General features: G+C 43.2%; 1 protein-coding gene across 1 annotated transcript in view; it reads left to right on the top strand.

Moving 5' to 3' along the window:
- VPS41 (VPS41 subunit of HOPS complex) overlaps positions 1-24948 on the top strand; it is an 876961-nt gene that overhangs the window by 170258 nt on the left and 681755 nt on the right. The window contains exon 3 of the mRNA XM_086964855.1: positions 3255-3362. Within this exon, the coding sequence (XP_086820981.1) occupies positions 3255-3362 (108 nt within the window). The remainder of the gene's footprint in view (positions 1-3254; positions 3363-24948) is intronic.

The raw sequence follows: 24948 nt of genomic DNA, 5'->3' as shown, positions 1-24948 counted from the left end.
CTGGTTCCCCTTATTGGATTTTTGTTGCTATTGTGTTATTTTGTTAACACTATTTTCTTATTCAGTTTGTGGTTTTTATTGGTTGGTGTTTTAACTTTATTACTGTTTTGGTGTCTGTATAAATACTTTATAGATTGCATAAGCCAGTCTGCTGTGTGTTATAGCTACTAGGAGTTTAAACTCACAGTAATTTAGTAACTCTGGGGCTCAACCTGAAAAGTTAGTGTTATTACCCTTGCGATGGCCGGCTGTCAACCGCAAATAATAGTACAATTTCTTACATTTGGAAAGTCATGCTCCATACAGGAATGAATTATTAGTCTTAAACAGGGCTTTAGAACCTGTTAGAAAAATTATTGTGTGGTGTTTTTTCATGGTTAGTTGCAAAGTATCAAAGTTCCAGCAACAGAGTCTCTTAAAAAAAAGGTGCCAAAATTAAGCATGGAGGAATGACCTAAGAGGCTGTACATTGCGAGGGTGACTAAGGAACCTCATAGAAATTTTGGCCTATAAAACAATATTTGATTTTGTGGTTTGTTTGGTGGTACTCTGCTACCAATAAACAAGTTTGCAATGTAATATAATTTGCTTAATTTGATTGCTATAGTTTGTTTATAGTTTCTCTAATTTCGTCTCCCCTTTCTTATTCTTTATCTTTCATTCATACCTTATCATTAAGACATACATGGATAAATGATAAACAGTCTTTATAATGGTTATTATTTTACAAATGGTCCCTTTACTTGGTGCATGCTTTTAATTTGATCTATTTTACTTATTGCCATGCATGTAATTTTCATAGGGATTTTCAGATTAACACACAAATAAGCATAATAAGAACAATACCATTCAGTTGTTATAGTATCTAAAGTATTCCTTTGTTTATAGGTACTTAAAGTTTAACAGATTTTGATTTCCTAGTTTCTTTATTATTTTAAGAAGAGGCATAATTATTGCTTAAACGAGAATTTGAAGTAGAAACCAGCTTATCGCCTCAGTTCAGAGACGCTTTTTAAATGCAAGTATATATATATTTAGGATGGAATGTTATATTTTACCTCTTCCATGGGTATAAATTTAACACTAGGCAGCATTTTCCTTGCTATCTTAATATGTCACACTTGTCTGACTATAGGGACCAAAGCATACTTTGAATCAGAGGACGTACAGATGATATAACCCTTTGAGATCTGGAACCTGCACTGTGTAGGATTTAAATTAAAAGCCTTCTAGAAAGCCACTTGTATATTACTGTGGGGAACAAATTAGTTGCTTTGCCAATGAATCACACCTTAATAACTGGTGACCTTTCATATTTGTTCTGCGCACCGTTCTACCTGCTCCTTTCCACTTCTGCGCAACTTGCTCTTCCGAACATGGATTGGTTTATCATCTGATGTGGATTATGATGTGTAATCTTTATTTAATAATTTTCTGGTGATTGCTAACCCAAATTGTTCCTATGCATACTTTCGACAGGCACCAAAACTGCCTCTATTTTACAAGTGTACCCATGTTCCTTCTAATATGATTTGTCCTATTCCCTCAAACATTTCATTCCTGTCAGAGTTTGATGTAAAAATTAAATAAACATAAAAGTGTTTCATTTGACATAACTGTCAGAATATCAAGGTCGAAGTAACCAGCAACAAATCGCACATGGAACACCACATTTCCAAATGCGATCTGATCTACTTTCACACCTAATGCTCTGTTTGTATGGTCTTCTCTGAATTTGTTGCATGCCACTTTGGCACAGAACTTTGGTTTTAGCACATTAATGATCATTTTGTTAAAGTTCATCCGTTTTTCTAAGTTACTATAATCAAAAACACGTTTTTAAGATTTTCACTGTTCTGAGAACTTAAACCGCAGCTTACATGTGTATTGTTAAAAAGGCTCCTCAGCATTTTTAGGATTACCTTGGTTCTACATCTGACAATCTGATCTTTTATCCCTCCAGCACAGGGCTTTTTTGCACACATCAGTCCTACAACCCACACCACAGGGGTGCATCTTCGCTTATCATCATATCAGGAATTTAAAGGCCTTCTTGAATTGCACCTATTCTGTTACATTTTGTTGCCTACACATTACTTCAGTACATGTCATACTCCAGCTCATGTACCGAAAATGTTTAATTTTACATATATTCATTTGAACGCTATTGGTTTATATAGGGAAGCCTATTTATTCATTGTTTACAGAGTTTTATATAGCGCAAACTTGACCCGAAGGTATCGGAGATCTTTACATAGCACCAGTTACGTTACATGAAGACGCATCCATTTTTGTTAGGTACTGGGAGATAAAGTGATTTGCCCAGAATCACAGGATGTTCAGCGTTGTTGCCGAGACTTGAACCCAGTTCCTCAGATTCGAGGTCGATCGCCCTAGCCATTTTGCCAACTCCTCTCCCATTTCTCTCTCTCTTTTCTCTGTGAAGGAGTGAAGTGTGGTCATCCTGTCTGCTGAACCCAGTTGCTCTCAGAGAGATTGAGCATGCCTTCGATGGCATGCCTACAGTAATGTGCATTTGATTGTGGTGAAGTGTATGCCTCTGGTAGAGGCATGATGTGAGTTTTATTATATTTATACTCCTATCTAAAACCATGGCCATGCAGGCTCAGTGTCTCTTGTGTGCAAGGTACTCCTACAAGTGTATTTAATTTATTTAGGACTTTTTGTGAAGCTCCAGAGAATAGATAGCAGCCTTGTTGTGCACCTCCCAAATATATGTGTGTAATGCTAATGGTACAGTATTTCTGAAATATTAAGATCATACATGAGCTATATTTTCAACAATAATCAAAAAATGGCAAGATAAAATGAGAGTTCATAAAATATGAAAAACCATTGTAGAACATGAGAGCTTGCCTCTGTTTGAAGACTATTATTATAGTTTGAAGGTTTAAATGTTCTGTTCACCCTTCTTTTATTTGCATTGGCCAGAAGTAGCTGATATAAATTCAAGTAAAGATGTATGGAGTTATGCCACATTGGTGTTGCTCAAGGAAGTGTTTGTTCACTCATGAGTGTGAAGGGAGGGTGAGATCGAGACCAACGTTTTAAAATTGTGTCTTTGATACCCTGGTGCTAAATTGTGATTATATTTGAATCTTCATTGTGTATGTATCCTCCATTAAAAGTGAACATTTCTAGCACAGTGTCTATGGAATGTGGAATGAGGAAACTAGCAACAGGTCACGAAACTAGAAAAACTTTTTTTTGTTATTTATGTTTCTGAAACACAGGAAGAAGACAGTGAAGAAGAACCAAAGCTGAAGTATGAGAGACTCTCGAATGGGGTAACTGATATTCTTCAGAAAGATGCAGCAAGCTGTATGACCGTGCATGAAAAGGTACGATATGGCTTTTCAGATTTTAGTGATCGAAAGGGTATATCGGTTTGTACTTTCCTTTGATACAGAGCAGGCGGGTTTCTGATAGATAATGATTGTAGCTTAATTATACACTAAAAGTCTTCAACAGAAGAGAAGCTTAAACTGAGGTGTTCACGCCATGGTCGAATATGCATACATTTTTGTCCCTATACATGCAAAGCTTTAAACTTTCTGTACTTTTCCCTTTAATAATTTTATTGTGCTGAATATGTACTTGACCACTTTGCAATTTTTTTCAGAGCAGAAGAACATTGACAATGCTTTTCATCTTACAATGCAATAGGGTGTAGTTCCCTATTACATGAACAGTAGAACAGTGATTGTGTCAAAAGCCTCCCTCAAAATTAGCTGAAGTGAATAAATATTATTAGTACAGTATGTTTGTGTTCCTTTAAACATTTTCACTATTCCTGCGACCAACTTTAACTACGAATATTAGTTGTTGAGATGTTAGGTGTTTTTGAGAAGTGTTTTCATTCGTTGCATCAACATACTTTAAAATTATCTCTGCGTTTTCATTTTCGTTCACAAGAAAACTTAGAAAAAAATAACTGTAAACATAATACAGCCATACAGTGATAATCAAGAGGTCAGTAAATTAGTAGCCAGAATTAATGAGTAAATTATGTTTGAGGATTTAAGAAGTAAATCAGATTTGAAAAACAATTCCATTAAAGAATTGCAATTTGTAAAATAAATGTTGTTCATGAACACACACACCGCTGTGTGCTCTTCTAGTTCACGAGTGAAATGTAATAAATTAATAAGATATGCACTGAGGATCAAGGAGAATTACAGCACAGTAAAACATGAGCTAAGCTCCCAAGCTCCCAATATCCCGTCCATACGAAGGCAATTACAATTCATTGCAGTATTTGCACTCCATGTGCATATTTTATCCAGCGTTAATATGTGTCCCTCTCTAAAACACATTAGTATTATCATTTTGTTGCAATTGTAAGTTTTCTCATATGCTTCAGTGGCAGCTATAGAATCCCGCCTTGCACAGTAGGTGTTTGCTATGACATTTTAATTGCATATTTAAAACACCTGCTTCAAGGGAAATTGATTCATGGTGTGCATAATATGCTTTGAATTCTGTCATAGGAGTTAATTAATCATAATATAGATGTTTATTATTGGCTTCCTTGAATTACAAAAAGGAACAAACGCTGTTTAATTTCCTGTCTTGCAACTCAAATGTTCTCTTTCAGTAAACTTAAATAACTTTTTAGGGCACAATGGTGGATACGGAAGTTCATGCCTCGGCGCAGGTCCGGCGCGTCCGCTGCGCGGGAGTCGCGCCAGAGTCATGCCTGTCTGCGCCCGTCCGCGACAAGGATGCGGCCGCAGACGCAGGTACTGTTCTACAGGGCTCTCCGTCCTTTATTACCTATGACAGCGCCAGGCTTAAATCTCTGCGGCCCTTACATTGTACTATACCATCATCCACTAGTACGGTTGTTACTCCCCGCTTTCCGCTTACGAAATGCCTCTCTGATCTACCCTGCGATGCTAAGCACAATTGTCTCTTTATTCAGTCTACTTCTCCACAGGCACAACTAAAAGCTGGTCTTCTAAACTGTCGATATTTGGTAAAACACTCTCTTGATGTATTTCACACTTTGGAAGAGGATAAATGGGACTTATTGTTTCTTACCGAGACGTGGTTAGGAGATGACACCAACCCCGCGCTACACCGAGCAATTCCTCCGGGCTACAGCATACTATGCGCCAATAGACAAAGCCCTCATTCTGGGGGTGGAGTGGCCATAATATACAGAACCCACTGGACTATTTCGTCCTTTTCCTATAATCAAGTGGAACGCATTGAAGCGCTCCCGTTCTGTATTAAAATTTCGTCTAACTTTACAATCTCTGGCCTCCTGGTCTATCGCCCACCTAATTCTAAACCAGCCCATCTCCCAGCTTTTTTAGATTACGTTCTCCAAGCCTCACTGCGTTATGCCAACTTCACCCTTCTTGGGGATTTTAATCTCCATGTTGACAATGCTGAGGACACCGCCTCCCTTAATTTTTTTGTCCACTCTAGCAGTTGGTGGCTTGAATCAAGTCATTAGTTGTCCTACTCATAAAGCAGGCCACACTCTTGATTTAATCTGCACTAACTTGGAAGGTCTAGATGCCCTTGCTCCTCTCCCTATAGTGTGGTCGGATCACTTGCTTGTTCCTTTTACATTGCCCTGCCACCGTATAAACCGACACATTCGTCTGGCTAAACAACAGGGTAGAAATTGGAGCAAGATTTCTCCTGACAGCCTAGCTCCTCATCTTCCATTGGTGGACCTTTCAGAAACGAATTTAGATCTTGACACACGACTCACTAATTTTAATGATCGGATAACCTCTGTTATTGATCTTATTGCTCCAGTTAGGCCCATAAAAACCTATTGCTTTGCCCCTTCGGCCCCATGGTACTCGAATGATCTTCGAATTCTCAAATCAGAATGTAAACGTCTTGAGAGACATTGGAGAACCACCTTCTCACTTGACTGTAAAATCCTTTACAAAGCTGCTTTATAAAATTACAGGAAGAAGATCATCGAACACAAAAGAGTATTTCTAGAAGAAAAAATTAATTGCTCCCAAGGGTCATCTAGGGAAATATTTGAGATAGTTAGATCTTTTACAGATCCCCTGGCACTGAAACGCCCCCCAGTGGTATCACAGACTCTTTGTGATAATCTCTCTGCCTTTTAGTGAAAACAAAATAGCTAACATCTATGACTCTTTCCCTAGTAATACCCCAGGAAATAAAAGTTCCACTCCCGCCTCTCCCCTCTGCCCCGAGTCCCTGTTTTCTGGCTTTACAAAGATTACTTTGGAACAATCTCTTGCGGAACTGCTTAAAACCAAATCTGGCTCTCCGTTGGACCCATGGCCTGCTAAACAATACAGGTCTTTAGCTCCTATTCTCAATCCCTCACTAAACAGGATCTGGAATGATTCCTTGCAGCAGGGACTCTTCCCAGACACTTGGAAACAAGCACGCTTTGTCCCTATAATTAAGAAGGCTAATGCTGACCCGAGTGAGCCTGCTAACTACAGGCCAATTTCTTTACTACCTGCCCCGGCTAAAGTACTCGAAAGACTTGCTCAACAACAACTAGCAGGCTTTCTTGAATACTCAGGCGCTTTTCACGACTCTCAGCATGGCTTTAGGCCAGGATATAGCACTGAGTCGGCCCTAATCGAGATGTCAGACGCAGTTAGATGGAGGTTGGATGAGGGATCAAGAGTGGTGTTGGTGCTGCTGGATTTGTCGGCAGCATTCAACACCGTTTCCCACCCCCTCCTCCTTGAACGCCTCCACTCGAAGGGCATCCGGGGCACGGCCTTGAGTTGGATCTCTTCTTTTCTGTCCAATCGGTCCCGGGCAGTGTTTACCCCCCCATTTACCTCAGAAAGCCACTCGCTTCGGTGGGGAGTCCCTCAAGGCTCCTCGCTGAGCCCTCTTTTATTTAATGTCTACTTTCCCCCACTTTTTGATATCATCTCCCAAACTGGCATAAAGGTCACTTCTTATGCTGATGATATCCAGCTTCTGTTTTCATTTGATAACATCCACCCTTCTACTTTTGACCCCTTAAAAAACTGCCTCCGTACAATTGCCCACTGGATGGACAATAACTTTCTAAGGCTCAATGCAGGTAAAACGGAGGTTCTCTTTTTCCGTCAGCCTTCTCCTCTTGACCCTAACATCTGGTGGCCCCTTGATTTAAGTGCCCCTCCCTTTCCTAAAGACTCTGTGAAGAATCTCAGAGTTAAATGGGACTCCAACCTCACTTTTCATCAGCAAGTCCACTCAGTTTCTGCTGCTTGCCTAGCCAAGATCAGAATGATAAAAAAGTTCATTCACTTTCTACCCAGTAATACCAGGAAGACCGTTGTGCAGGCGTTGATTACCTCGCATCTAGACTACGCCAATGGCCTCTACACTGGACTGTCTGTTGGGCTCTGTCATCGCCTTCAGACGGTCCAGAATGCGGCGGTGCGTCTAGTTGCAGGTATTCCTCTTCGTGAGCATATTGCTCCCCATCGTCGCAATCTCCACTGGTTACCATTGCACAAAAGGGCAGAATTCAAAGCTTTGGTACTAGCTCATCGGGCCATGCAAGGCAAAGGCTCTGCCTATCTGTCCACCTGCCTGATCCCCTATACTAACATCAGGACCTTACGCTCTTCATCTAAAAACCTTCTTACAGTCCCCAGATTCAGGAAAACCCGCTCAGGTGGGAAAACTTTCCCGGTGTTGACTGCGGCCCTCTGGAATAAACTTCCTAACGCCATTCTGTTGATCAAGGATGAGCAACCTTTCCGAAGAGCCCTCAAAACTTATCTGTTCTGTTGATCGACCTCCGCCTTAATTCTCCTCTTCAGGCTGTATGTAGTCACAAAGGAGCGCCGGGACACCCCGGTGGGGTATGCGGTGCGCGATATCAAAACACACTAAATAAAATAAAATAAATACTGAAAGACAATTTAAAGTTTCCTTTTGAACTAAGGCCCAAGATTATGTCAAATAGATTTTCATTTGAACCTCTCCTCAGGGAATTGAGGGCCTGAGATTCAACAGGGTTTCCCAAATGAGGCCCTCAATTGCGCAATTGGATTTATTCATAGTTAAAAAAAAACACAAGGGGGGGCTACATAAATTAATGCCGGAATAACTTTATCTAGGTAAAGTTCTTTCCTAGTCTTAAGGAGTACCCCTTATATTGATTACAGAACCAGATTAGAGGGTTAGACAATATGGTGCTGGTTTTATTGATAGTTAACATGGTGACTCACACTAGGGGTGTGTCAATTTATATCCCTAGATTGCAGTAGTCATTAACTGTGCCTAAGCATATTTCATCTGCTAACCCGTATTCTTTACTTGAGATTTTTGTAGGTTTTTTTTAAAATAGTTATATTCAGGGAAACTTGTTAGTGTACTAAGAACATGCCTTCTTGGGTTTTGGCTAAAAATAAGGAGGCCATTTGCACAATATGCATTTGTGGTGTGCCTGGTACCTGTGGTAGGAGGGTCCAGTGGTACTGAGTCTAATATCTATTCAAAGTTGTTAAGAAATATGCTAAATGAATAAGGTGTCAAAGCACATTTTATATACACTCCTGAGTGGCAAAAGATTATTTTTGATTTTTTAGGCTTAATGCTAGAAGTGATGCAATTCCTCATGTCAGAACAGACTCCATCTTGTGCAACCTTTTAGTTCAAAGTAAAAGAAGGTTCACAAAGGTCAAATTGACAAAGTGCAATACAGAGGTAAACTGCCTGCAGTCAAAGCATTATTGGCCTGTAATCCTAAATCCACAGTGTTACATAGTGTTGAGCCATATTTTCTAAACCCATATAGAAAAGGAGGGATTATGCTTTTGGTGTCAACCCAAGGTAGTTAGATTGTTTAAAAGCCTTTCAGCAAATGTTTTGGCTGGATCGTTACATAGAAAGTTATCTATAGTTTTTGTACATCAAATCACAGTTCACACTTAAATATAAGCACCGTTATTCCACCTTGTCATAAGTCTGTATTGATAACAGTTCTTGGTTGCCCTTCTTTCTGAGATCATACGAGTTTCCAGACTACACTTATAATTTTTTGTTATTGGGGGAGCCCATCAGTCAGTATTGCTTTCCAATATGAATATTAGTCCAGTCGTTCATCCCCACTGCGTTGGAGAGCTAGCCAATTTTTTCTGGAAATCTTTTTATTGAGTTTTTGCCTTCTAAAAACAGCAAATGAATACCTTTCAAAACAATATAGCTTGCCTCCGCACATTGTACAACGGAATCAACAATGATAGTATTCAGCATTGTGAAATGAAATGAAATGAAAATGAATTTGTAAAGCGCAGAATAGCTGCCCGGAGGCGTCCCAGCGCTGATAGCTAACAATTGTTGCCCGTAGGGCTGGCTACAGGAGGACAGACTATTTGTTGAACAGGAAGGTTTTTAGGTTTTTCCTAAAAGAGGTGAGGTCCGAGTTGGACCTGAGATGAAAGGGTAAACTGTTTCACAATTTGGCCACGTTCAAAGAGAAGGAACGACCTCCTGATCTAGACCTTTTAACCTTTGGCACAGCAGCCAATAAGGCGTTGGTAGACCGAAGCTGTCTGCTGGGAAGATAGGGGGCGATTAAAGGGCGACTGATCAGTGGCCCAGTTTCCCAAAAAGATTGATGAGCAACACAAAGGGATTTGAAGCTGATCCTGTCTTTCACCGGAAGCCAATGCAATCTTGTCAGTCCTGCCTTCACAGAGGTCCTGCGAGGAAGCTGGAGCAGGGTTCGAGCCGCGCAGTTCTGAATTACCTGCAACTTTTTTATTGTGGAGTCAGGGGCCCCAAGGTAGAGTGCGTTTCCAAACTCCAGCCTCGCAAGTATCAGTCCCTGGACCACAGTTTGTCTAGCCTCAAACGGTAGTAATGGAAGAATCTTCTTCAATACTCTAATGAGGCCGAAACAGGTGGCAGATAGTACAGCGGCCTGATGGTTAAACGTCAGGGACTTGTCCAACCAGACTCCCAGGCTCTTGATGGCATCCCTGGGGACTGGGGGAGTACCCAAACATGCTGGCCAGATCTGATTGATCGAGGATGGTGCTAGATGTCCCAGCATCATAATCTCTGTCTTGTCCCCGTTAAGTTTGAGATAAGACAGGGTCATCCATCTGCTGACCTCGCTCAGACATCCCGCCAGGTCCACTGCACCTACAGGGTCTCCAGCCCGCGCGAGGGAGACCACCAGCTGGGTATCGTCCGCGTAGGTAACGATCTTAATACCGTACGGAAGGACGACCCCAGCCAGCGGTCTCATGTAGACGTTAAACAACGTCGGGCTTAATGAGGAGCCCTGCGGAACTCTGCAGGTCAAGGGCTTGCTTGTGGAGATGGTTGCTCCCTCAAAGACCTGAAAATGCCTACCAGATAGGATTGAGCAGATCCACTCCAGCGCTCCTCCTTGAATCCCAATTTCCCCGAGGCGCTGCAACAAGAAGGTATGATTTACAGTGTCGAAAACGGCACTGAGATCGAGGAGGATGACTGCCACCGATCCTCCCCGATCCAAAATGCCCCTTGTTTCCTCCAGGACCGCCAACAGAGCCGACTCCGTCCCATGCTTGGGGCGGAAACCGGTCTGCGAGGGATCAAGGAGATTATTTTCCTCTAGGAATTTGGTCAGGAGGCTGTTGATGTATTTTTCTAGTAGCTTACCTGCCCAGGGGAGCAAGGAGATTGGCCGATAGTTACTTAGATTGGTAATGCTCATATTAGGCTTCTTAGCAAGTGCTTTCACCCTGGCTTCTTTCCACTTAGGGGGGACTATATTGGTGGAGATAGAGGCATTGAGTACCTTTAGCATGACCGGTAAAGTGGTCTGACTGACGGTCCTTAAGAATCTAGGAGGGGCCGAGTCGCTGGGGGAGCCCGATTTTACCTGGGTCATTAGGCTGGCTAGTAAGTCCGGCTGCAGCAATGGGATATTCTCCAATACTGGAGATTTATTTTCTGCTGCCCCATAGTTGGGAGAGCTGGCAATAGCTACCTGATTCTGTGCAGGAATAGTTGGGAAAGCAGAGTAGATACAGTCTATTTTATTAAAAAGGTAATCTGCCAGCTCGTTACAGCGAACTTGTAAGTCCTCACTGTTTACCGGAGGCTGGGGAAGTACAGTAAGACTATTTACTATTCTATATATTTCCCTCGAGTTGGACCTAGCATCATTGATCTTTTGTGTGTAGTGCTGGGATTGAGCTTTTTCAATCTCTAGCTTATAGTTTCTGATGGAATTTCTATATGCTGTTTTGTCGGGTCCTGTGTATCCCAGACGCCATTTTCTCTCTAGCCTTTTACACTTACGTTTCATCTCCCTAAGCTCTGTAGTGTACCAAGGGGCTGACGTCCTGGACCTTTTTGGTTTGAGATTTTACTATTGGGAGAATAGTATCCAGTGACTGAGTAATCCAACTATTGAAGGTGTCATTTGCTTCTATAGGGTCTGTAGTAATTAGGGGAATTGTGGCTTGAAGTTCACAAGCCCACTCATCAGTTGACAGTTTCGGCCAGTCTCGAGCCTCCCGTGAACCTGTCAAAAGAGCAGGCGGTTTAGGGATGCACCAGGTTAGCTGGAGAAGTTGATGATCTGTCCACGGAAGAGCAATAGGGGGCTCTGTCACTAGACCTGGACAGTTACTGAATACTGGGTCTAGTAGGTGTCCTTTCATATGTGTAGGTGAAGAGACGAGTTGGACCAGCTGTAGTGCGGATAGGTCGGCAATTAGTTCTTGGGCAGCGTGATCAGCAGTGTCTTCGAAATGCATGTTTAGATCTCCTAACAGCGTAAAGTGGGCTGATGTAATAGCCAGATCTGCGATTACTGAGGGCGCAGAATCTAGAAACTGTCTGGCCGAGCCAGGGGGGCGGTAGGCCAGGATGCCAGAAAAATTTAGGTTTGATGAAAATTCCAAATTGAACGACACGTTTTCACAGTCAAGAACAGAGGTGGAGTTACATCGACAGGTGTAACTTTCTTTAAACACTATTGCTACGCTTCCTCCCTTTCCTGAGATACGGTCTGTTCTGGCTATCTGATAGCCATGTGGTAGTGCTTGGACAAGGTCAGGTACTGACGATGCGGTTAACCAAGTCTCTGTAAAAAAAAAACGCATCCGGGTTATGCTCTTCGAGCAAAATGGATATTTCAGTTTGATGCTTGGGCATCGATCTGCAATTTAGGAGAAACATTTTAAAAGTTTTCTGATGTTCTATAGTCAAAAGGCCTTTTGGGTGTAGGTGACAATGTCGGCACTGAAAGGGGCAAGTTTAGAGGATAATATGAGTGGTCGCACTCTTTTTTTTACGAGGGGTCTCAGTCTTAACAGCTCATTAAAGTTGTATCTTATATGGGGGCCCAATGAATGGACAGGGGTCGTGGCCCCTGGTCCCGTCCGGTCGCGGACGGGCGCAGACCGGCTTGCCTTTGGCCCGCCGCCGGCGCGCCCGCTGCGCCCGCCCGCTGCGCGGATGGGATGATGACATCATTTTATGCAAATTAGAGGCGGGTGGGAGGCGAGCAGCAACTCGAACGCCAACCCTAATTCCCCCCAATATGGCCTCCTAAGCCCAGCTTCCCAGAGCGTTAGCGCTGACTCGGCTGCGCTGGGAGTGGGGACAAGTGCTCGAAAATGCAAGTTTTGGTAGTTTTAAAATGAAAATAATAACAAAAGTCAGGCGCAAAACAATTTTAAAATGCACACAATTTTAAGAGTAACAGCCCCCGGCTCAAACCTCAGGGGTCAAACACGCGCTAGCAATTGTACACATAACACCCCATTACCATAGACAATTTTCTCCCTCACATGGTGCACTAGAATATACCTGATTAAGCGTAACTGTTGTGTAGTTCCTACTAACCTGTAGGATCTGCGCATTATTTGGACTACATAAACTAGGGACTTGGTGCCAAGACTGATTAAGGACACCCCTGTCGGATATGTTGGCCTATACCCAGCTAGCTCACAGTGCCACTGTAAGCGCCCCTAACCTATCAGGGAGCGAATGGTTTTCTGGCAACCACTGAACATGACAACCCTGACCCGGCAGGGATCATGGAAACAGTACAGAACTTTTCGCTAAGCCACTTGTGCTCACTTATTCTCAGAAAAAAATACAGAAAATACACAGTGGGACATTTTCAATTCTTATTGAACCAACGTTATTCTTGCATACAATACGTGTGCTGCAATGATTAGTAGACCGAATCAGATAAACGTGATTACAAACACCAAAAGAGTAAATAGTAGATATAGTTCTACCATGATGCTAAAACAATGTATATAAGTAGCCATATAAAACAAGGTAGTAATCGAGCGTAATCCTACTATGCAAATCCTACTCTAAGTGTACATAGAATGTGTGCATATGTAGCGCCAAGAATGCCCCCAAGGGACAATCCAACCCCATTACCTGATGGGATAGAGTGAAGGACCCCGTCTTGGTCACAAAACAGACACCCCTCCCGAGATGTCAGACCGCTGCATGGTGATTTCTCACCATGCGAGGACCTCAGTGTCTGCGGAAGTTCCTCCTCTACTAATCTATTTGGATGCTCATATTTTATAATAGAAAACAGTCTTGTGATGGGCGCAAAGATTAGTGATGCTATGGATATGTAGATAGTCTTGTTGCCCCGTGGATGATAATAGTGATGACATTTGCACATAGTGCGAAACAAGACTTTGTACATGTTGTTCAGGACGTTGTGATAATGTTGTGCAAGCTGGATGTGTAAAAAGTTTTTGTTTCAGGGAAACTAATCCAAAATTGTTGTACACACAAATATGTGCAAACGGTCACAGCTGAAAATGTTATTTCTAAGGACAATGTAAGAAATAAGCTGCTTCACTACATGGGCCTAACATGGGAATATAACACTCACTCTCTTAGTCATACGTGGCTAGGGGGCGACTGACTCCGGAATCTGGGGATCACGGTTCGATCCCCGGCGCCGTCAGCAGGTTAGCACAGCACCATGTGACTCTGGGCAATTGCTTGCTTAATCTTCCCGACGGCCCCCAGCGCCTGAAGACCCTTACGGGTGATTGTGCGCTTTACAAATGTGGATTATTATTATTATTATTATTATTATTATTATTATTATAATTATTATTCTTACGTTTGATATCTAAAAAGCTATCTAAAATGTCAGCATACAATTCTCAAAACTTTTATTCTTAAAAGTATCTCAAGAGTGGGCTTCCCTTTAAAATATATATTTTAGATTTTTTTTGTCATTTATATCATTTGAGATCCCAAGCACTCAGAAAGCTGTGGTGCCTAGAAAAAGAAAAAGCTGTTTTGGTTCATTTTAAAAAACAAATTGTTCCCACACAAGTGGTAGACGCAACATCGCTGTTGCCCTCAACCGCAGATGTCTCCGGAGGCGCATCTCATGGCATGTTTATGGAACAAAGGGGATTCCATCCAGGTCCCAGAGCAGCCGGTGAGCGAGGCTTTATATCCCATAAGTTTTCTGCAGCGTCGTTGTTCATGTCACTAGGAGCTGAAGCATCCCCAAGTGTCTCTAAGAATGCATTCATCATCAATGGAATACGCTGAGGACAGCAACACGCCAGGGCCTTTAAGGGGTCCATCAGTACATCAATGTCCGGTGGTGCAACCAATTCTGTTCCGAGACACACATCCAGGATGCATTCATGGCTGCAAAGCAGCGGAAGTCAGGTTGTATGCAGTCAAGCCATACCGGCCTGAACGATAAGAACCAATGCTAATTTAGTTCTTGAAGTAGAGGTATGCCGAAGCAGTGTATCATAGGAAGTCAGCTGCGGAGCAGATAAAATAAAGTCAGGATTTCCGCCACTACTAGCGGGACAAGTGGGAGCTCTCCAAAAAACGCTTCCCAACATTGAGTGTATAAAAGATGGTAAAACTCAGAAAATAGTCTGAAAGGTGCTAACCAAACAAGATCCAATACATTTAAAGAAATTGCACTATTCCATCGTATCAGACATGTTAAAGATACGATGGACTAGCTCCCCAAAATGCAGCAGGAAGTTAGTGTGGAGTAGTGTTTTTATTTCAGATCAGGACCTGCAACCAGGAGATCAAACGTCTCTTTGGCTGAAGTTAAGACCACATCTTTTTGCAAGAGCATGGCTTTCAGTTTGCTTAGGGAATCAAATTTGATGTTGGAAATATTTATTGAAGGCCATAGCGCTGCCTCTCGAACTGTGCAGGCAGGTAGAAACAGTATTTGTGTTCAGCAAGTGACTATGGAATTAACCGTTACCAGATGAGCAATGCCTGGCTCCATTCCACAGCAACCTTGATCATTCAGCATCAGATAGTTCTCAATTGAGAGCATCCTGAACACAGGATAAATCACAGCTGCTGGGGAACCCTTTAGATAACAAGACTAGTTCGCTACTGAAGCATTGTGTGCCCCTTGGAGAGAAATGTCCTTGCAGACTAAGGAACCGCTTAAACCATTCTCACAATTAGAACCACTAAGGAAAACCTCAGTCTCGTCATTCCTGCATCTAAACCTGAATAGTAATACCCAATACCTGTGCACGTATCCTTCCCTTAGCGCTTCAAATCTGCCTACCTGTTGGTATTGGAGACAATATTGGAATTGAAAGGTTGTGACCGGTAGGGGGATGTAACCATGGATTATCCAGTCAATGGATGGTGTCCCAGCCACAGTAAAAGGTAATTGGTCTAATTTGTTTTGTGTTTATTGTGTACCATGGCATATTTAGCATGCACGATTGTTATCTGTCTTTCTGTAAGATCATATGCTGAAAACAGATTTGTACTGTTGATGTAACGCCATTGTACGTGGCCAGAACGTAATGTTTGTAACGTCTAGCTCAGTATTACTATTGACCATAAGTTTGACTTTCCATGTTGTAATATAGACATGTCTTGCTGTATTATGTCATTTGCGGCAGACACTTTTTTACCCAGTGAATACATTCTGGATGATAAAGTGGTCATACAGTTGTCAACCACAGCCAAAGCCTTTTCTAAATTAACCCTAACAATTTCACTCAATATCTCAGCGCTTCAAGTTGAGTAATCTTCCACAGCTTGTTGTATATTCTGTTCAAAAAGAGCTTTGACGTGGATTCCGTGGGCCTAATAAAAAATCCCTGAGATCCATGTAATCAGAAAGAAGGGACAAGTATTGTTTCACCTGGGAGAGTGTTAAAGGTTTGTAGCCAATCAAGGCATAACTTCCCAAAACTATATGACGTCACCACCCTTGAGTGTTCTGTGTGTGCATATCACTGACCAGGCCTATTGATCCTAAACCCTTCGGTGTTACCCAGGAATGTAGACTGACACCCGTTTGTGTCCACAGGACAAACCAACAGATCCTTTTAAATTGTGGTCTGATGAATTGAAAGGACCATTACGTATTATGGCATCTAATATATCCTCACTTTATTGTGTTAATGGCTGCCAATTCTTAAAGCATGAGAAAGCAGGTATACGTGGTGTGTTCAAAACATTAATTTTTGCTATACCAAGACATGAAGTTTGTTGCATTGTTTTGTTCCGGAAAATCACCTGATGTGGTTTGAGGCATTCTCTAAATGAGGCATCCATTCCCTAAACCTGCCAATTCTTTGTCCCCAGAAAACATTTGTATCTATGGTTCCAAAAGTCAAAACCCTGAATGGACAGCTGGGAAATAAAGTCAGCCGAGTATATCAGCTTGGTGTTTGCTAACATATTTTTCTTTGCAGGTGTGGGTGCAAGTCTATAGTAATACGAGGCTGTGTCTGATGTTTAAAATCTGAAAAATAAGCAAAGTTCTGGCCAAAAGTCTTTAAACTACCTTTTGGCGGTGTTGGGCAGTGTTCCCATTGTGTGTAATTATAAACAGTGCGTGGTATACTAGCTCTATGTAAAAAATGGTGACCATAATGCTGGTAACAGAACATGTCTCCAAAATTACTTGTTCCTTCATGCAATTCATTATTAGAAAATGTAGCGGATTGCTTTAAATCTGCTAGCAAATTATGCACAGTTTCAATGTCCCAATAATCCTAGAAAGCACTAGAGGTGATGATATAATTTAAAGAAATTTTAAACAAATAAGGAATTTTCAAAAGTTCAGTATGACCATAACCATCATACAATACCATGTTGCATACAATTCCTTCGGGGGTAACTGCTGTAATATTTTCCAGGGACAGATCCCTCAGTTCAAGGTGCAATGATGCATGTGGTTTAAGAACCAAGTTCACGAGTTTTACTGCAGTGCATTCTGGGAGAAAGTGTCCAATCAGAAGTAGGAAAAAGATAGTTACTGTACCAATCCAGAGTACCAGGAAAAGTAATCCAATTGTAATCCAGAGATATATCCAGGGAACAACGACGTAAGTCTTCTTCATCCAAAGGTAGGAGGCATATGCTCATAGCTTGAAAGGGACAGGTGGTGTTGACAGTTCAGGTTCACTTGGAGCTGATGAAAAATCACCGTAATGCACAAAGTAGACAGACGCCGTCCGGTCTATTTCTGGCAACTCAGCAGGTTTTGTAGAACTGGTAGATTACTCGATCTGTGGTATGTTTACATAGATGTTGTCAATTTTTCGAATAGAAATTTCTGTACTTGCTGATTGTACAGTTGTCGTTTTTTCAACAGGGAGAAATATCATTCCATTGCCATGTACAGCTTCTCTTTGGAAAGTGGAGTCTTCAGTCATTATTAAATCTTTCATCTGAAATTTCTGTACGGTAGTGAGAAGAGTGTGGCAGCTGCCTTGGTTGGAGCCCATGTGGCCTACTGTTGAGAATCGGCCACATAGTATGGTTTGATCAGATCAATTGAGACAAACATTCTTGTCTTGGCGACCGGTAAGCGGCATAAATATAGCTCGGGTACCTTCGACAGGCAGGACAGGTACATGCACTCTGTAAGATGGCCTAAATTCTTTTTTGTCCACAATTTTCTCTCTGATGTGGCCCCCAATCTTCAGGACCCAGGCAGGTCTTGCCAGTACGGTTTTCACTTCCCCACTGGCAGTGCATTTTACTTGGACGTTGCTTTGTAAAGCTCGTTATTCTTTAAGGTCCTGTAAAACATCCAAATGATCACTGATGTCAAATGGGGTTTCAGCCACCACCCTGCTGACACTATCGAGGTCTGGTACCCACATCCTCTCCCCAAACGAAAGTTCATAAGGTGTACGACCTCACAGGGATTTTCTTGACATGTTGTTAAGTGCCCTCTGTATCCCATGTAGATGATTGACCCAACTGCCACCCGAGCCTAATACCCTCACTGTCAAGGATTGCTTTAAGTCAGCATTTTTCCTGTCAACTGCCAAATTTCCCTCGGTATGGTAGGGGAAGGAGTACTGCAAGGCCACACCCAAACCGTTCAGTTCAAAGGACTTTATTTGGACCATTATTAATCATAAAAGTACAACATAGAGCACAGACACTTGCAAACACAAATAAAACATAAAACATTTCAAATACACGTTCTCGGTCTATTACAATAGCAGCACAGTGCGACAATAAAAATTACATTCTTAAAAGGACCATAGAATTTCATCATAAAAATACTTTAGGAACAGCAATAAAAATCAATGGTATTAAAAAAAAATAGCCCACACAGAACAGTTTGAGTTACACGAAACAGTTTAACGAGACCCTGCAATCCGGGGCCGCACAGGGACTATTAAGGGAACACTTGGAACGCCTGATCCACATTGCCATTAAAAATTTGGCTGTACAGAATACGGTAATACGCAATATGTTTGTCTGCAGTATTCTGTATGCCTCCTTATTCTTGCTTACTCCCAAGTTTCTACATAGTGGGGCTATCCATTTGGATCGAAACTGACTGTACAAGGGGCAGAAAAATAAAACATGCTTGATTGACTCTAGTACCCCTGGGCAACATGTACAATTTCCATCCACCCTGTCTCCTGCTTTACACCATTTACTTTTAAAAGAATTTACAGGTAGGCAGCCATACCTAAACTGTAGGTATAATTTCCTTGCTAAAGGAGGTACAATTTCATCTATAGTGTCCTCGAATGACAATGTCGGTCTAAAATTGATAAAAGCAGCCAAAATCGATCCATCACAATTCATTATAAGATAAGTCTCAGCAGTACCCCAGTAAACAGCTTTGAGGGTGGTTTTATTAATCTGACTCAAGGTTTCTGGTTGATCCCAGTATGCACCTAGGTTTAGCCTCTGTCACAAGTTCTTAAGGGTACGCAACCACAGGATCTTGCCCACATACGTGGGTATCATTAATTCACGGAAGCCCATCCTATAGGACTCAAGTGCTACGGTAGATCATAGCCGGTGCCAGAACATAAGTATTCTAAGTTCAATTTTATGGGTAATTTTCTTCTGGCCTAGATCTAAGTAGAGTGTGTAGGAAAGAAGCATCTGCTTCTTATGGTTACCCCCACTTTTTGCTTGATGTCTCACTGTTTTGTACTCGTCTGGCTGGGACCCTGCTAATCAGGACCCTAGCCTATCTGCTTTCTCAGTGGCGTCACTAGGGTTGGTGTCACCCAGTGCGGGAAACTCATGGTGTCACCCCCTCACGACTTACCCCATGAATCCATGATGGACCTACACCGAGTCCGCCAGTGCCAAATAACGGTACCATACAGAATGGTTTCTGTGCTAACTCCCACATTGCCCCATCCCTTGCCACCCTCAGTCCCCACCTCTCATTTTCCCCTATTCCCTGCAGGTCCGAGACCTGACAGCTTCAATACAGAAATGCTCTGCAGTCTGCACATAAACCCCCTTCCCTCCTCTGATAAACAAACAGCCTCACAAGTCGCAACGCTCTGACCTGTCTATGGCTCACTTTCTGATCTCTGTACTTCCTTTAATGAAATGTGTTTCCATTATTCGCCTTGTGCCTAAAAAAAAACATTGATGGAACCATATGTTTTGTAACTGGTGGTCATGTATAGCGCTCCAATACCTTTGTGTCGAGTTTGCTCTATATAAAACTAAAAACAAAAAAAGAAAGAGCCTTATATCTTTTTAAATGACCTATAAACAATGATCGACCTAATTTGTAGAAAAAGCAATTGAGTCATGTCTAAAGGTCGGCAACAGACAAACTGTGGCTCTACACTCTGCATCACTTTGGATTATAATAACCCATACAATACCTTCATCTAGAAAACAATACCTGTTCTACAGTACCACGTAGTGTTAGGGCTTCATAGCTGAATGATGAAAAACACAGCCTATCACCCCTCCGAGCCTTGCTTCGAAGAGTTCAACGCGCCTCTTTTCTGTTTAACTGGACTCCACTGCGAATTTCTTAATCGGAGACCCTTTAGCTAAAAAAATTTTTGTTTTCACTTCTGTTTTGCAATCTATCTAATATGCTAACCAGTCCACAAGACAGTAGCCAAGGGGGCACAATGGAAAGAGAAACAACTCTTACACGGCGAAAATCAGATAGATCATCATCAGGCAGTTGAGGACCTGCTTAAAAGGTCTTAGAATAGCTTGGGGGTCAAGGTTCAACAATCAGCTGAGTCTTCCGTCCTTACGAAATAAGCAGACATGACTCCTGTACTACACGGAACTAGAACACTTTACACTTTTTAACTTTTTTTCAGATTTAGTGTGCGATGTGCCTATGCTCTACCACAAGTCAATGTTATACATTATTTCCATTTCCAAAAGCAATACAAACTCCGATGGCACGCATCCGTAAAACTAGAAAGCGCTGCGCCTGACTCAGCTCGCAGGGTCCAGTCGGATTACAGCGCTTGCCTCCCTGCGGGCACCAGACGGAGGCAAGAGGCTGCAGCTTTCATCATACGCCAAGCGCAGTGGGCCCGGGCCGGCTTTCTGACAGTTGCAGAGACTAGCAGGCCGGACAGGGCACTGCTGGGATGCAACGCGCCCACTCGCTATGTCTCTCTCTGCCGTCGGCTCCAGGCACAGAGGAGTCACGCTCCGCCATGCCCCATCCCCGGGCGCTTCCTAACGTGCTGGTGATGATGAAGAAGAAACAGCAGTGGCAGTACATTTTAAGCACGTAGCGGTGGGCGTTTTTAAACACGTGTAGTGTGAGCAGTGGGCTGATGAAAACGGCAAGGGTGTCATGGTGTCACCCCCATATGATGGTGTCACCCGGTGCGGTCCGCACCCCCCGCACCCCCCTAGTGACGCCACTGTGCTTTCTCCCTTAAATTTACATACATGTACTTAAGTACACTCCAGATTGGATACTGGGATACCATTATAAGTCCCTAGTATATGGTACACCATGTACCGGGGCATAGGTACCCCAGAGGCCTCCCATGGGCTGAAGCATGTATTATGCCACCCATGAGGGGCCACGAAAAATGAAACTCGAGGTCTGCTATTGCTGCCTGTGTAAGATGGTGCTTGCACCACTTACTTCAGATATAGGTTCACTGTATCTAAAGTTCACTATGCTTAAAACTTATAAGTCACCCCTTCAGCAGGCCTTATCAATCCTGAAGGCAGGGTGCTGGGTTTTATGTGAGAGGGTGCTTCTGCATGAGCAGAGCCTCTCTGCAGCCTTCGAAGACCATTCTCCCGGTTTGTCTGTGACTCAGCCGGACATATAGGTGGAGGTGCATTATAACCTTGCGGTAAATGCTATCTCGAAAACGGCTGCATAGAAACATACTGTGTTTCGTATCAAACACCTTTGAATCATACCTCCACACCAGTAACTGGTGTGGGAGGTATGATTCCACCCTTCAGAAGCAAGCTTCATGGGGTCACTGGTCTACCCGGTGCCTGCCTTCTCGACCCGGAAAGCACAAAATCGATATTGCTAGCCAGAGACACATTTCTGCCCTCCTGCTGCTGAGCCAAGCTCGAGCAGAGGCAGCACAATAGGCATCCTGTCACAGGAAGTTGTGACCACCTCCAAGACAGGGTTAGTGTATTGGGACTGGGTGGGTGCACTCTGAGAGTGCCTGAAATTCTGCACTGGGGGCACATTTGGTGTCCCTGTGCATAGTCCAGCTCAAACCAGTTCTGGGAGCCATTGTCTCCTGCTCTGGCATGAAACTGGACAAAAGACATGGGTGTAGCCACCCCTCTGTCCTGTTTCTCCCATAGGAGGGTCTCCTGAATCGGTCCAACAATCTTCCGTGGGTTCAAAAGGGCTTACCTGGCAGTAATACTTTAGATTTTATGTGGACAAGATTCTACAAGAGGAAACCACTGATCTTTGACCGTCTGGACAACTTGGACTTCGCTGGATCTCGACTGGGCTCGACTTCGCCCACCTTTCTGTTCGAAGTTTAGTTTGTGCTGTGACACTTAAGACAACAGAAGAATCTCCCGTAGAGTGAAGGAGTCACTCTTCCGCTTCTCAGGGACTTAAAGCGCAACTGACCGGTCTGTTGCTCCAGGGCTCCTGCTTACTCTGAAGAATCTCACCGAGTTTGAAGCCAGTATCCCTCATGAGTGCTGCGTAACCCGAACCCCTGTGCACTCTATCCTGAGCTTGTGCATTGGACTCTGTGTAGTCCTGACACTGAGCAGTATTTGCACCAAAGAACTTGGCCTCCTCACACCGTGTGATCCGTGGGCTTGTGCTTTGCAATCTTGCTCGAGGTCCACTTGCGGCTCCAGGTCATTCGGCCTGTGAGTCCTCCTGAGGGTCATTTTGATTGTTCCTGAACTTTCCTGGTTTGCTCCAGACGTGCCCTGACTCCCCAGTGCTTGGTGAGTTCCCTGGTCCTTGCTGAGCCACACCGTAACCTGTTTGACGTTCCTGCGTGGGTTGCTTTTGCTAAGGCTTGTTGGTGCTCCTTCCGGACACCGACCCATCAGCACTCAACATCCTTCGTAGGACAGCTCACCTCCAGCTGTTGGTCATCCTCGACATTTCCTGGTCCTCGTGGCTGCAGAGTAAAGCATCCCTTCTTCGCACCTGAAGCACCCAACATCATTGGGCATTCGTCTACTGAGCCCCTGGCCACTGTGAAGTGATCCTGACTCTGTCCCCTCTGCTTTCAGGTTCCTTCCATCAAGAATCCAGGCTTGGATTCCACCGGACCCTTTTCACCTTCACGGCAGCAGTACTTCTTCAGTTCTTTCCATAGAGAACGACTCAGGTTTCTGACAACACTTCAGACCTATGTACCCGGCTCCCCTGGGTTAGGTAACTCTGGTACTACGGTATGCACGGGTGGGGTGGCTCTCTACACTCTTAAGTTCCAAAGGGTTTGCTCAAAGTCCTCCTAGAAGGGTCCTTAAACTTTAACTTTGCAACTGTGACTTTCCCATATAGTTGTACGGAGCATGGAGTTGTGTTTCCTCACTGCACCCGTCCTCCGTTGGCTCCCTGTGTCATCACCTTGGGTGGTTCCTTGGGATCCCAGTGATTCTACGTGCACTAGGCACTATGTCTAGTCAAGTCGTGATTATTATGCCACTATTTTAGTATATGGTTTGGTCTCCCCCTGGAGCCCACTGTGTATTGTGCTACTTACAACTGTTCTATTGATCTCGTATTGTGTGCTTTGTGTTCTATCCTCGTGTAGAGTATAGTAGAGAGTGTTCTATTAATAAATATAGATTTTTATATAACAACTGTGCGGTTCTCCTTCATTTAGTCATCAGGAGGTGATATTCTGGTAAAACAAGCTGATTTACATTCCTTCAAGATTAAGCCTGAAGGCTGATCTCCATAGCTACCACTAGGATAGCTTTCAATAAGGTTATCTTTGACCTCATGCATCATAAGGGTCGTGTGGACTGGTACAGGGTGCCCATTTTAATTAGTGGACAGCATATACCGGGCACCTTCTCACCGAGTGGAATCAACTGGATGGACACCGGAAGATTTAGCAGAGATCTAAAAAATGTATGTTCGATTACTGGCAAGTGACTAGATTTTGAGCAGCCTCACAGCTCCGCACCGTATAAAACTGCTCCTACAGCTTTGACATTATAAATCTCTAGTGCCGGTGCCACCCTTTTTGATATCTTTTTCCGATGAATTTTCGCTAAGTTCGCCATTTGTTGAATTCGGGATAGCTGTGTCCTTTCCATCTGTGGGACCCAACTCAAATTCTTTGTATGTTTAAGGCCAAGGGAATCAAACTCAGCCACTACTTCTAAAGGGGTGCCACCCACATACAGCTGCTTCTTACATTTAGTACTTGGTCTGGGGAAAAAAGCATACATTTAGTTTTGAAGCTTTTTAGCTCCAGTCCCTGTTCCAGGCATGATTCATGAAAGTCGTTCAGCAACTCTTGGAGCCCCTGAGGCAACTTGTCGTCCACAAAGAGGAGTGCAGGGCCCTTCGTCCTCCTATTTTTGGTGCGTCACACCATCCCTGATCAAGAAGTTTATAACATAATTTATATACAGGGTAAACAAGGTGGGCGCTAATACGCACCCCTCTCCTACTCCTTTGTCAAAATGTATTGCCTCTGTTAATGCCCTGTTTTCCGCCACCTCACTTGTGCCAGGGTATGACACAGTGAATTCTACAATATTTCACTGAGTCACTTTTATGACACCACTGCGTTGAAACCTTGCGCCTGCTTGCGTAAGGAGTGACGCAATCTGTTAGAAATAGGCATTCCTAACCATTGCTGGAGTTGCGTCATACTTGTATCACGACTCCAGCAATGCATAACCCTTATGCCGAAAAGAATAGTCACGCATCTGTCTATCCTTGCGCCACGGTGCTCCGCATTGTAAATGCGGCGCATTCATGGTGGCACAAGGTTTTTTTTACGTGTCTCAATGTAACTGGGGCAGCCCTGCTAATATGTAGGGATTCACCAGTTCTTGTAAATCTGACTCTTCTTATTTAGGGCTACAAAAGATTTTGCACGGGAGCGAGATGTAGTCTTTCTGACATAGAGATACATGCTAAAGGTACAGTTGGTTCTGAAGGGCCCCTGTAATACCAGCCTTATTAAAATGTTCAGAAGGGGAGCCGGCACTCGCATACCTTCTAGAACTTCCCATAGCTTTACTCTG

The sequence above is a fragment of the Lissotriton vulgaris genome, chromosome 4_1, assembly GCF_964263255.1.
Source record: "Lissotriton vulgaris chromosome 4_1, aLisVul1.2, whole genome shotgun sequence".
NCBI lineage: Eukaryota > Metazoa > Chordata > Amphibia > Caudata > Salamandridae > Lissotriton > Lissotriton vulgaris.
Note: the sequence above shows the minus strand (reverse complement) of the source record. Positions and strands in the feature narration are given on the sequence as shown.